General features: G+C 50.0%; 1 protein-coding gene across 1 annotated transcript in view; it reads left to right on the plus strand.

Moving 5' to 3' along the window:
- Positions 1–15,000, plus strand: part of prkci (protein kinase C, iota) — a 34,176-nt gene that overhangs the window by 2,861 nt on the left and 16,315 nt on the right. Inside the window, exons 2-5 of the mRNA XM_084458001.1 lie at positions 4,248–4,369; positions 4,811–4,900; positions 8,403–8,453; positions 14,125–14,210. Of these exons, the coding sequence (XP_084314127.1) occupies positions 4,248–4,369; positions 4,811–4,900; positions 8,403–8,453; positions 14,125–14,210 (349 nt within the window). The remainder of the gene's footprint in view (positions 1–4,247; positions 4,370–4,810; positions 4,901–8,402; positions 8,454–14,124; positions 14,211–15,000) is intronic.

The following is a 15,000-nucleotide window of genomic DNA, read 5'->3' on the forward strand; positions in this document are numbered from 1 at the left end:
CTCTGCTCCCTGGGAGGGGCCACACCCTGACCCCTCTGCTCCCTGTGAGGGGCCACACCCCGACCCCTCTGCTCCCTGGGAGGGGCCACACCCCGACCCCTCTGCTCCCTGGGAGGGGCCACACCCTGACCCCTCTGCTCCCTGTGAGGGGCCACACCCCGACCCCTCTGCTCCCTGGGAGGGGCCACACCCAGACCCCTCTGCTCCCTGGGAGGGGCCACAGCGGGGCCTTAGTCAATCAAAGCAATCAATCAAAGCTTTATTTATATAGCGCATTTCATACCCAGAGGCAACACAATGCGCTTTACAGAGAACAAGGGAGGTGGGCATACGACCCACTCTACATATTCCAGAGTGGGCCGCTGTGCTCATGGAGGGAGTGTGTTGTGATGGAGAGACTGGAAGGTCATTTTCATGCCAGGCATCAACGAGGGAGAGATGGATTGTCTCCTAGGTCTGTCTGTGTCTCTCTCTCTAATGGTCTGTTGTATCTTATTGGAGGACAGTAGAGAGACTGCCTCTCTAATGGTCTGTTCATGTTCAGTTCTCCTGTTTGGTCTCAGATGGGGAACTGGTTCTGTTTCTCCCCCTGGATCATAGGGCCAGGATCAGGACGTAGATTCCCCCAGCTTTGCTTTCTGTGAAGCGCATTGTGTTTCCTTAGTGAAATGTACTCGGCCTCAAGGCCTGTATAAATAAAGTTTGATTTGAGCAGAGTGGAATGCAGGGGAGGGTCATGTGACCAGCCTGACTCAACACAGTGACAAGCTGCTGTACAATCCAGCTGTATTACTCACCTAGTTCAAGTACAAGTAGTGTGTGTGTATGTGTGTGTGTGTGTGTGTGTGTGTGTGTGTGCGTGTGCGTGCGTGTGTGTGGTGTTTGTCGTGTTATGAGTCTTGTTAGTAATTGTGTAGTTCAGTGAAAGAGAGCCTTATTTGGGACACAGGCTAAACTTCAGCAGAGTAGCCTGGGAGGAGTCAGGCCTGGGAGGGGTCAGGTAGCCTGGGAGGGTTCAGGTAGCCTGGGAGGGGTCAGGTAGCCTGGGAGGGGTCAGGTAGCCTGGGAGGGTTCAGGTCGACTGATGTCTGTGGGAAGTTAGCCTCCCACCGTGGGAGGAGGTGGAGCTGTGAGACCCCGACCTGGAGAGCCAGGACCCAGGAGACCCAGACCTAGAGAGCCCAGGACCCAGGAGACCCAGACCTAGAGAGCCCAGGACCCAGGAGACCCAGGAGACCCAGACCTAGAGAGCCCAGGACCCAGGAGACCCAGACCTAGAGAGCTCAGGACCCAGGAGACCCAGGAGACCCAGACCTAGAGAGCCAGGGACCCAGGAGACCCAGACCTAGAGAGCCCAGGACCCAGGAGACCCAGGAGACCCAGACCTAGAGAGCCCAGGACCCAGGAGACCCAGGAGACCCAGACCTAGAGAGCTCAGGACCCAGGAGACCCAGACCTAGAGAGCCCAGGACCCAGGAGACCCAGACCTAGAGAGCTCAGGACCCAGGAGACCCAGACCTAGAGAGCCCAGGACCCAGGAGACCCAGACCTAGAGAGCTCAGGACCCAGGAGACCCAGGAGACCCAGGAGACCCAGACCTAGAGAGCCCAGGACCCAGGAGACCCAGGAGACCCAGGACCCAGGAGACCCAGACCTAGAGAGCCCAGGACCCAGGAGACCCTCCTACTCAGTCACTTATTAACACATGGAGGAGGAAGAGGAGGAGTGTTATCTTTGTCAGCCTGTTTTCTGACTGCTCAAAACCCTTATATATATACAGACTGTATGTATGTACAGTATGTATGTCCTATATTTATGCATACTGTATGTATATATTTCTTGTAATTTAATATATTCTGTTTATTATCTATATATATTTTATATTCCGCTGTACTTTTTCCCCACACTGCTGAAAGCACAGGTTTCCCCCATGGGGATTATTAAAGTAACGGTCTGTCTGTCGCTATCCAACCATCCAATCATACAACTGGGATCATTAGTGCATCAACATGACTCCATCAGTCACAGACTCACCTTTGGTTGGCACTGCCATGTCCTAATGATGGATGATTTTGGGATGAGGAGGTCTGTCTGGCTGTCAGGCTGGTCCTAATGATTGATGAATCTGGGATGAGTGCGTCTGTGGCCGTTTGAGGCTGGTTCTAATGATGGATGATTCTGGGATGAGGGGGTCTGGCCATCTGAGGCTGGTCCTAATGATGGATGATTCTGGGATGAGTGCGTCTGAGGTTGGTCCTAATGATGGATGATTCTGGGATGAGTGTCTGTCTGGTTGTCTGGGGCTGGTCCTAATAATGGATGATTTTGGGATGAGTGCGTCTGTGGCCGTCTGAGGCTGGTCCTAATGATGGATGAATCTGGGATGAGTGTGTCTGTCTGGCCATCAGACTGGTCCTAATGATGGATGAATCTGGGATGAGTGTGTCTGTCTGGCCATCAGGCTGGTCCTAATGATGGATGAATCTGGGATGAGTGCGTCTGTCTGGCCATCAGGCTGGTCCTAATGATGGATGAATCTGGGATGTGTGTGTCTGTCTGGCCATCAGGCTGGTCCTAATGATGGATGAATCTGGGATGAGTGTGTCTGTCTGGCCATCAGACTGGTCCTAATGATGGATGAATCTGGGATGAGTGTGTCTGTCTGGCCATCAGGCTGGTCCTAATGATGGATGATTGGCCTGTGGTTGGTCTCCAGGGGGAACAGGGTCACTACGTTAACCAGTTATATTTGAGACTGTTAAGTTATAGTTTTGACTCTATTAAGTAGGGAAGTCACCGACATTTCGGTAACAGAAATTATTCGGCCGAAAATAGCAAAAAATGCATTTTCGGTGTTCGGCCGAAACAGTGAAAAAACGATTTTACCGAATAATACATGTCGTTTTTTGACAACGCAATGACGTGATGCGAGCGAGCGAGCGAGAAATAAGCTCATCTGATGCATCGCTTGCAGACGTTATCCTCTTAATTGTGGCACTAAAACGTCTTCTAAGCAAAGAGGTTGAAACAGACCACGGAGTGAAAACGGCTGAAAGTAGGCTACACTCTTAGAGGCTGTCAACACACGCTTTAGTCAGGCGGACACCGAGCCACTATACTACATCGCTACTGTACTTGATCTGCGATATGTAGATCATTACTTGAACGTGGGGAAAAGCAGCGCGCAAGAGAGGTGATCCAGTCTCTGTTGGATTTGATGGAGACGCCACTTGGTGATGGAGTGGGGGCGCGAAGCATAGAGTGCAAAACAACAAAAAAGGCCCCATACAGCAGATGAGGCACGCCCACCCTCGCTCTTTGATATGTTTGACAAGATCCTCGAAGAGAACAACCCAAATGCCAGGCAGACGAACAGTTAGACCGTTACCTATCAGAAGTCGGTATAGCTGGTATAGCCTAATGTCTGCTGGAATGTAGGCTATATTCATAAAGAAGTAGAATGTAGGCTATTGTCTTAAAGGGCAATTTTTCAATTGTTATGGGTTTATTTATCCCTTTGTACTTTTTTGTTGTAGCCCTACAAACACAGCTGTTATACAGACAGATGTTCTTTCAGCAGGCAGAGTACGCTTATATAAGCTGCTCAGGGAAAACATTCACTCAAAAATGGACAAATAAAAATGTATTTATTTTCAGTTATTGTGCTCATTTGTTGGTATAGCCTAATGTCTGCTGGAAGTTTTTTTTCTCTTCATCACCTTGTAGTTTTCTTCTTTGAAAAGCCTGAATAAAAACATTTATTTTAATTTATGTAATGGTACAAAAATTGGCTAAATAAATGAAAAATTGCCGCCTGTACGCACTCGGTTTTCGGTATTCGGTTTTCGGCCAAGTGTTTCCTAAATTCCAGTTTCGGTTTCGGCCAATAATTTTAATTCGGTGCATCCCTACTATTAAGAATATACTCATATTTCCTTCATTCTTTTTAGAAAAGAAACGTCGCCAAAGGAATTATGGAATTTGCAATATCTATGCCTTAGTGGATAATAAATGATCTATTTTCTCTTTAATTCCAGCTCCTGTGCTGAATGCATGGTGGTGTGAAAGCTGTGTGTGTATGTGTGTGTGTGTGTGTGTGTGTGTGTGTGTGTGTGTGTGTGTGGGGGGCCTGTGGGTGTGGTGTGTGTGCGTGTGGTGTGTGTGTGTGTGTGGTGCGTGTGCGTGTGGTGTGTGCGTGTGTGTGGGGTGTGTGGTCCCTAACTGTCCCCTGTCCTCCTCCTCCCCAGGGACATCATGATCACGCACTTCGAGCCGTCCATCTCCTACGAGAGCCTGTACGGGGGGGTGAAGGACATGTGCTCCATGGAGAACGACCAGCTCTTCACCATGAAGTGGATCGACGAAGAAGGTTCTCCCCTCTTCATCTGTTCTACTGCCCCATCCACCTCTTCATCTGTTCTACTGCCCCATCCACCCGTCAGTCTGTTCTACTGCCCCATCCACCCGTCAGTCTGTTCTACTGCCCCATCCACCCGTCAGTCTGTTCTACTGCCCCATCCGCCCGTCAGTCTGTTCTACTGCCCCATCCGCCCGTCAGTCTGTTCTACTGCCCCATCCGCCCGTCAGTCTGTTCTACTGCCCCATCCGCCCGTCAGTCTGTTCTACTGCCCCATCCACCCGTCAGTCTGTTCTACTGCCCCATCCGCCCGTCAGTCTGTTCTACTGTCTGTGTTGGAGGGTTTTCTGTCCAGTGAGAAGAGGGCTTGAGCGCCGCGTCCCCTGCTACGGAGTCTTGTCCTTGAACCGCGTCATGCCGTGACCTTTGACCTGTGTTGTTTCTGTCCCTCAGGTGACCCGTGTACAGTGTCGTCTCAGCTGGAGCTGGAGGAAGCCCTGCGCCTCTATGAACTCAACAAAGACTCTGAGCTCATCATCCACGGTGAGAGGGCCGGACGCAGCACTCAACACTGACTACACCTCAACTACATCTCTACTCTACTACCAGACGCAGCACTCAACACTGACTACACCTCAACTACATCTCTACTCTACTACCAGACGCAGCACTCAACACTGACTACACCTCAACTACATCTCTACTCTACTACCAGACGCAGCACTCAACACTGACTCAACTTCAACTACATCTCTACTACATTTCAACTACATCTCTACTACATATCAACTACATCTCTACTCTACTACCAGACACAGCACTCAACACTGACTACACTTCAACTACATCTCTACTACATTTCAACTACATTTCAACTACATCTCTACTACATTTCAACTACATTTCAACTACATCTCTACTACATATCAACTACATCTCTACTCTACTACCAGACGCAGCACTCAACACTGACTACACTTCAACTACATCTCTACTACACTTCAACTACATCTCTACTACACTTCAACTACATCTCTACTACACTTCAACTACATCTCTACTACATTTCAACTACATCTCTACTACATTTCAACTACATCTCTACTACATTTCAACTACATCTCTACTACACTTCAACTACATCTCTACTACATTTCAACTACATATCTACTACACTTCAACTACATCTCTACTACACTTCAACTACATCTCTACTACATTTCAACTACATCTCTACTACATTTCAACTACATCTCTACTACATTTCAACTACATCTCTACTACACTTCAACTACATCTCTACTACACTTCAACTACATCTCTACTACACTTCAACTACATCTCTACTACATTTCAACTACATCTCTACTACATTTCAACTACATCTCTACTACATTTCAACTACATCTCTACTACACTTCAACTACATCTCTACTACACTTCAACTACATCTCTACTACACTTCAACTACATCTCTACTACACTTCAACTACATCTCTACTACACTTCAACTACATCTCTACTACATTTCAACTACATCTCTACTACACTTCAACTACATCTCTACTACATTTCAACTACATCTCTACTACACTTCAACTACATCTCTACTACACTTCAACTACATCTCTACTACATTTCAACTACATCTCTACTACACTTCAACTACATCTCTACTACACTTCAACTACATCTCTACTACACTTCAACTACATCTCTACTACACTTCAACTACATCTCTACTACACTTCAACTACAACTCTACTACACTTCAACTACATCTCTACTACACTTCAACTACATCTCTACTACACTTCAACTACATCTCTACTACACTTCAACTACATCTCTACTACATTTAAACTACATCTCTACTACATTTCAACTACATCTCTACTACACTTCAACTACATCTCTTCTACACTTCAACTACATCTCTACTACACTTCAACTACATCTCTACTACACTTCAACTACATCTCTACTACATTTCAACTACAGCTCTACTACATTTCAACTACAGCTCTACTACACTTCAACTACATCTCTACTACACTTCAACTACATCTCTACTACACTTCAACTACATCTCTACTACATTTCAACTACATCTCTACTACACTTCAACTACATCTCTACTACACTTCAACTACATCTCTACTACATTTCAACTACAGCTCTACTACACTTCAACTACATCTCTACTACACTTCAACTACATCTCTACTACACTTCAACTACATCTCTACTACATTTCAACTACATCTCTACTACACTACACTTCAACTACATCTCTACTACACTTCAACTACATCTCTACTACACTTCAACTACATCTCTACTACACTTCAACTACATCTCTACTACACTTCAACTACATCTCTACTACACTTCAACTACATCTCTACTACACTTCAACTACATCTCTACTACACTTCAACTACATCTCTACTACACTTCAACTACATCTCTACTACATTTCAACTACATCTCTACTACACTTCAACTACATCTCTACTACACTTCAACTACATCTCTACTACACTTCAACTACATCTCTACTACATTTCAACTACATCTCTACTACACTTCAACTACATCTCTACTACACTTCAACTACATCTCTACTACATTTCAACTACATCTCTACTACACTTCAACTACATCTCTACTACACTTCAACTACATCTCTACTACACTTCAACTACATCTCTACTACACTTCAACTACATCTCTACTACACTTCAACTACATCTCTACTACATTTCAACTACATCTCTACTGCACTTCAACTACATCTCTACTACACTTCAACTACATCTCTACTACACTTCAACTACATCTCTACTACACTTCAACTACATCTCTACTACACTTCAACTACATCTCTACTACACTTCAACTACATCTCTACTACACTTCAACTACATCTCTACTACATTTCAACTACATCTCTACTGCACTTCAACTACATCTCTACTACACTTCAACTACATCTCTACTACACTTCAACTACATCTCTACTACATTTCAACTACATCTCTACTACATTTCAACTACATCTCTACTACACTTCAACTACATCTCTACTACACTTCAACTACATCTCTACTACATTTCAACTACATCTCTACTACACTTCAACTACATCTCTACTACACTTCAACTACATCTCTACTACATTTCAACTACATCTCTACTACACTTCAACTACCTCTCTACTACACTTCAACTACCTCTCTACTACACTTCAACTACCTCTCTACTACACTTCAACTACCTCTCTACTACACTTCAACTACCTCTCTACTACACTTCAACTACATCTCTACTACACTTCAACTACCTCTCTACTACACTTCAACTACCTCTCTACTACACTTCAACTACCTCTCTACTACATTTCAACTACATCTCTACTACATTTCAACTACAGCTCTACTACATTTCAACTACATCTCTACTACATTTCAACTACATCTCTACTACACTTCAACTACATCTCTACTACACTTCAACTACATCTCTACTACACTTCAGCTACATCTCTACTACATTTCAACTACATCTCTACTACATTTCAACTAAATCTCTACTACATTTCAACTACAACTCTACTACATTTCAACTACAGCTCTACTCTCTTCTGTAGATTTTGAATTTATTGTAAATGTGTTACTACTACTATTGGTATAGTTACTACAACATGACAGGCCAACAGTTAATGTTGCTCCTCCGTCTGTCTCCAGTGTTTGATGTTGATGATGTTCGTTCTTCTGTCTCCAGTGTTTGATGTTGATGATGTTCGTTCTTCTGTCTCCAGTGTTTGATGTTGATGATGTTCGTTCTTCTGTCTCCAGTGTTTGATGTTGATGATGTTCGTTCTTCTGTCTCCAGTGTTTAATGTTGATGATGTTCGTTCTTCTGTCTCCAGTGTTTGATGTTGATGATGTTCGTTCTTCTCTGTCCAGTGTTTGATGTTGATGATGTTCGTTCTTCTGTCTCCAGTGTTTAGTGTTGATGATGTTCGTTCTTCTGTCTCCAGTGTTTCCCTGTGTACCGGAGAAGCCAGGCATGCCGTGCCCAGGAGAGGACAGTACGTCTACCTCTTTATCCCTACTCTATATCTCTAGACCTCTCTGTTCCTCTACTCTATATCTCTAGATCTCTCTCTACCTCTACTCTATATCTCTAGACCTCTCTGTTCCTCTACTCTATATCTCTAGATCTCTCTCTACCTCTACTCTATATCTCTAGATCTCTCTCTACCTCTACTCTATATCTCTAGACCTCTCTCTACCTCTACTCTATATCTCTAGACCTCTCTGTTCCTCTACTCTATATCTCTAGACCTCTCTCTACCTCTACTCTATATCTCTAGACCTCTCTGTACCTCTACTCTATATCTCTAGATCTCTCTACCTCTACTCTATATCTCTAGACCTCTCTCTACCTCTACTCTATATCTCTAGACCTCTCTGTTCCTCTACTCTATATCTCTAGACCTCTCTCTACCTCTACTCTATATCTCTAGACCTCTCTGTACCTCTACTCTATATCTCTAGATCTCTCTACCTCTACTCTATATCTCTAGACCTCTCTCTACCTCTACTCTATATCTCTAGACCTCTCTGTTCCTCTACTCTATATCTCTAGACCTCTCTGTTCCTCTACTCTATCTAGACCTCTCTCTACCTCTACTCTATATCTCTAGACCTCTCTCTACCTCTACTCTATATCTCTAGACCTCTCTCTACCTCTACTCTATATCTCTAGATCTCTCTCTCTACCTCTACTCTATATCTCTAGACCTCTCTGTTCCTCTACTCTATATCTCTAGACCTCTCTGTTCCTCTACTCTATATCTCTAGACCTCTCTCTACCTCTACTCTATATCTCTAGATCTCTCTCTACCTCTACTCTATATCTCTAGACCTCTCTCTACCTCTATATCCACCTCTCTAGACCTCTTTCTAAGGCCTTCAGGGTGGGGTACACAGATATGCACACTGTCTAGGTGTTTAGGGGTGTTACGATTCACGCAACGAATCGTAAAGCACTTTGAACATTAAAGATGTGCCTCCATCAATACGCGGACCCCTGGATCGGTCTGGATGGGCCAGGAAGCGGTCCGTGGCCCAGTTCTAAACCAGGAAGCGGTCCATGGCCCAGTTCTGAACCTAGGAATGAGTTGACTGAGTTGACTGAAGCTTTGCTGCTGATTCTACCTGAGTATAAACTAAGCTGCTGCAGAGGACTAACTGATCTAACGTTGACTCATTCACTAATAAACCTGCACAGGACAGCAGGCGGGAATTTAATAAGAAGGAAGGAAAACTGGACGAGGTCTGAAGAACAGAACCGCCATGAAGCACCGCAGAAGAGGACCCGTTACCATGGAGACGGCAGTAGAGGACCCGTCACCATGGAGACGGCAGTAGAGGACCCGTCACCATGGAGACGGCAGTAGAGGACCCGTCACCAGGGAGACGGCAGTAGAGGACCCGTCACCATGGAGACGGCAGTAGAGGACCCGTCACCAGGGAGACAGCAGTAGAGGACCCGTCACCATGGAGACGGCAGTAGAGGACCCGTCACCAGGGAGACAGCAGTAGAGGACCCGTCACCATGGAGACGGGGAACCTGAGCTACAGTGATGGAACATGATAGTAAATCACAAGCAAGAACATGGAGGACAAAGACTCTGATATTAAACACTTAGACACAACTGAGCCACTGTGACTTGAACATGCAGGTAGAGTGCAGGCTAGCTGAGAGTGGGAAACACGTTAGAGTCCAGGTAACGTTACAGGAAACCAAGTAGACGGCATTTCATCCAGACATCACGCCAGACTTGCATATCACATTAAAGAGTGAAGTTTTAAAAACAACGTGTCAAATAGAGAGGGAGTGGCACAGCACTGACGCCTGCACGTCATGGGGTCCCGATCCCTACGTGACCATCACATCACATTATATCACATCACATTACAGCACATTATATCACATCACATTATATCACATCACATTACAGCACATTATATCACAGCACATTACAGCACATTATATCACATCACATTATATCACATCACATTAGGTAGTCAATCAGTGTAGTACGTAGGAAGTCGCTGGACTACTACTCACTAGAACTTAAGAGAGAGGATCCTGGTAGTACTTCTTGAAGAGATGAGTTTTGAGCCTGTGGTGAAAGATGGGCAGCGACTCTGCTGTCCTGACATCAGTGGGCAGTTCATTCCACCACTGCGGGGCCAGGACAGAGAAGAGCCATGACCGTGGGGTCAGGACAGAGAAGAGCCATGACCGTGGGGTCAGGACAGAGAAGAGCCATGACCGTGGGGTCAGGACAGAGAAGAGCCGTGACCGTGGGGTCAGGACAGAGAAGAGCCTTGACCGTGGGGTCAGGACAGAGAAGAGCCGTGACCGTGACGATCAACCGCAGGGGCCTCGGAGTGACGGGGCAACCAGACGCCCTGAGGTAGCAGAGCGTAGCGGTGGGGAGGGGGTGTAGGGTTTGACCATGGCCTGGAGGTAGGAGGGGGCTGTTCCTTTCATTGCCCTGTAGGTTAGCGCCAGAGTTTTAAACTGGATGCGAGCTGGACACGTCTCTCCAGGCTGGGAGGTAGAGTCCTCCTGTCCCCTCCCCTGCTCCTCCTCCTGTCCCCTCACCTGCTCCTCCTGTCCCCTCACCTGCTCTTCCTCCTGTCCTCTCACCTGCTCCACCTGCTCCTCCTCCTGTCCCCTCACCTGCTCCTCTTCCTGTCCTCTCACCTGCTCCTCTCCTCCTCTCACCTGCTGCTCCTCTCCTCCTCTCACCTGCTCCTCTTCCTGTCCTCTCACCTGCTCCTCTCCTCCTCTCACCTGCTGCTCCTCTCCTCCTCTCACCTGCTCCTCCTCTCCTCCTCTCACCTGCTCCTCCTCTCCTCCCCTCACCTGCTCCTCTTCCTGTCCTCTCACCTGCTCCTCTCCTCCTCTCACCTGCTGCTCCTCTCCTCCTCTCACCTGCTCCTCCTCTCCTCCTCTCACCTGCTCCTCCTCTCCTCCTCTCACCTGCTCCTCTCCTCCTCTCACCTGCTGCTCTCCTCCTCTCACCTGCTCCTCTCCTCCTCTCACCTGCTGCTCCTCTCCTCCTCTCACCTGCTCCTCCTCTCCTCCTCTCACCTGCTTCTCCTCCTGTCCTCTCACCTGCTCCTCCTCTCCTCCTCTCACCTGCTCCTCCTCTCCTCCTCTCACCTGCTCCTCCTCCTGTCCTCTCACCTGCTCCTCCTCTCCTCCTCTCACCTGCTCCTCCTCTCCTCCTCTCACCTGCTCCTCCTCTCCTCCTCTCACCTGCTCCTCCTCTCCTCCTCTCACCTGCTCCTCTCCTCCTCACCTGCTCCTCTCCTCCTCTCACCTGCTGCTCCTCTCCTCCTCTCACCTGCTCCTCCTCTCCTCCTCTCACCTGCTTCTCCTCTCCTCCTCTCACCTGCTGCTCCTCTCCTCCTCTCACCTGCTCCTCCTCTCCTCCTCTCACCTGCTCCTCCTCTCCTCCTCTCACCTGCTCCTCTCCTCCTCACCTGCTCCTCTCCTCCTCTCACCTGCTGCTCCTCTCCTCCTCTCACCTGCTCCTCCTCTCCTCCTCTCACCTGCTTCTCCTCTCCTCCTCTCACCTGCTCCTCCTCTCCTCCTCTCACCTGCTCCTCTCCTCCTCTCACCTGCTGCTCTCCTCCTCTCACCTGCTCCTCTCCTCCTCTCACCTGCTCCTCCTCTCCTCCTCTCACCTGCTGCTCCTCTCCTCCTCTCACCTGCTCCTCCTCTCCTCCTCTCACCTGCTCCTCTCCTCCTCTCACCTGCTCCTCCTCTCCTCCTCTCACCTGCTGCTCCTCTCCTCCTCTCACCTGCTCCTCTCCTCCTCTCACCTGCTCCTCCTCTCCTCCTCTCACCTGCTCCTCCTCTCCTCCCCTCACCTGCTCCTCTCCTCCTCTCACCTCCTCCTCTCCTCCTCTCCTCCTCTCACCTCCTCCTCTCCTCCTCTCACCTCCTCCTCTCCTCCTCTCACCTGCTCCTCCTCTCCTCCTCTCACCTGCTGCTCCTCTCCTCCTCTCACCTCCTCCTCTCCTCCTCTCACCTGCTCCTCCTCTCCTCCTCTCACCTCCTCCTCTCCTCCTCTCACCTCCTCCTCTCCTCCTCTCACCTGCTCCTCCTCTCCTCCTCTCACCTGCTGCTCCTCTCCTCTCACCTGCTGCTCCTCTCCTCTCACCTGCTGCTCCTCTCCTCCTCTCACCTGCTCCTCCTCTCCTCCTCTCACCTGCTGCTCCTCTCCTCCTCTCACCTGCTCCTCCTCTCCTCCTCTCACCTGCTCCTCCTCTCCTCCTCTCACCTGCTCCTCTCCTCCTCACCTGCTCCTCTCCTCCTCTCACCTGCTGCTCCTCTCCTCCTCTCACCTGCTCCTCCTCTCCTCCTCTCACCTGCTTCTCCTCTCCTCCTCTCACCTGCTCCTCCTCTCCTCCTCTCACCTGCTCCTCTCCTCCTCTCACCTGCTCCTCCTCTCCTCCTCTCACCTGCTCCTCCTGTCCTCCTCTCACCTGCTCCTCTCCTCCTCTCACCTGCTCCTCCTCTCCTCCTCTCACCTGCTGCTCCTCTCCTCCTCTCACCTGCTCCTCCTCTCCTCCTCTCACCTGCTCCTCTCCTCCTCTCACCTGCTCCTCCTCTCCTCCTCTCACCTGCTGCTCCTCTCCTCCTCTCACCTGCTCCTCTCCTCCTCTCACCTGCTCCTCCTCTCCTCCTCTCACCTGCTCCTCCTCTCCTCCCCTCACCTGCTCCTCTCCTCCTCTCACCTCCTCCTCTCCTCCTCTCCTCCTCTCACCTCCTCCTCTCCTCCTCTCACCTCCTCCTCTCCTCCTCTCACCTGCTCCTCCTCTCCTCCTCTCACCTGCTGCTCCTCTCCTCCTCTCACCTCCTCCTCTCCTCCTCTCACCTGCTCCTCCTCTCCTCCTCTCACCTCCTCCTCTCCTCCTCTCACCTCCTCCTCTCCTCCTCTCACCTGCTCCTCCTCTCCTCCTCTCACCTGCTGCTCCTCTCCTCTCACCTGCTGCTCCTCTCCTCTCACCTGCTGCTCCTCTCCTCCTCTCACCTGCTCCTCCTCTCCTCCTCTCACCTGCTCCTCCTCTCGTCCTCTCACCTGCTGCTCCTGTCCTCCTCTCACCTGCTGCTCCTCTCCTCCTCTCACCTGCTCCTCCTCTCCTCCTCTCACCTGCTCCTCCTCTCGTCCTCTCACCTGCTGCTCCTCTCCTCCTCTCACCTGCTGCTCCTCTCCTCCTCTCACCTGCTCCTCCTCTCCTCCTCTCACCTGCTCCTCCTCTCCTCCTCTCACCTGCTCCTCTCCTCCTCTCACCTGCTCCTCTCCTCCTCTCACCTGCTGCTCCTCTCCTCCTCTCACCTGCTGCTCCTCTCCTCTCACCTGCTGCTCCTCTCCTCCTCTCACCTGCTCCTCTCCTCCTCTCACCTGCTGCTCCTCTCCTCCTCTCACCTGCTCCTCCTCTCCTCCTCTCACCTGCTCCTCCTCTCGTCCTCTCACCTGCTCCTCCTGTCCTCCTCTCACCTGCTCCTCCTCTCCTCCTCTCACCTGCTCCTCCTGTCCTCCTCTCACCTGCTCCTCCTCTCCTCCTCTCACCTGCTCCTCCTGTCCTCCTCTCACCTGCTCCTCCTCCTGTCCTCTCACCTGCTCCTCCTGTCCTCCTCTCACCTGCTCCTCCTCTCCTCCTCTCCAGAGTCTATATACCGGCGAGGTGCGCGGCGCTGGAGGAAGCTCTACTACGCCAGCGGACACGCCTTCCAGGCCAAGCGCTTCAACAGGGTGAGGGAACTACAACCCCCACACCCAACCTGCCACCGCCTACAACCCCCACACCCCACCTGCCCCCGCCTACAACCCCCACACCCCACCTGCCCCCGCCTACAACCCCCACACCCCACCTGCCACCGCCTACAACCCCCACACCCCACCTGCCACCGCCTACAACCCCCACACCCCACCTGCACCGCCTACAACCCCCACACCCCACCTGCCACCGCCTACAACCCCCACACCCCACCTGCCCCCGCCTACAACCCCCACACCCCACCTGCCCCCGCCTACAACCCCCACACCCCACCTGCCACCGCCTACAACCCCCACACCCCACCTGCACCGCCTACAACCCCCACACCCCACCTGCCACCGCCTACAACCCCCACACCCCACCTGCCACCGCCTACAACCCCCACACCCCACCTGCACCGCCTACAACCCCCACACCCCACCTGCCACCGCCTACAACCCCCACACCCCACCTGCCACCGCCTACAACCCCCACACCCCACCTGCCACCGCCTACAAACGCAGACTGTAGCTACAGGATCTCGCTGGACATTTTGCGTGTGCATTTCATGTCTTCACCAAAATCAGTTGGCAGATCAGCGATTGGCGAACGAGCGTTTCACCATATGTCCTGGTAACACGTAGTAACAGTATAATACAGTCACCATATGTCCTGGTAACACGTAGTAACAGTATAATACAGTCACCATATGTCCTGGTAACACGTAGTAACAGTATAATACAGTCACCATATGTCCTGGTAACACGTAGTAACAGTATAATACAG

The sequence above is a fragment of the Borostomias antarcticus genome (assembly GCF_949987555.1).
Source record: "Borostomias antarcticus genome assembly, chromosome: 24".
NCBI lineage: Eukaryota > Metazoa > Chordata > Actinopteri > Stomiiformes > Stomiidae > Borostomias > Borostomias antarcticus.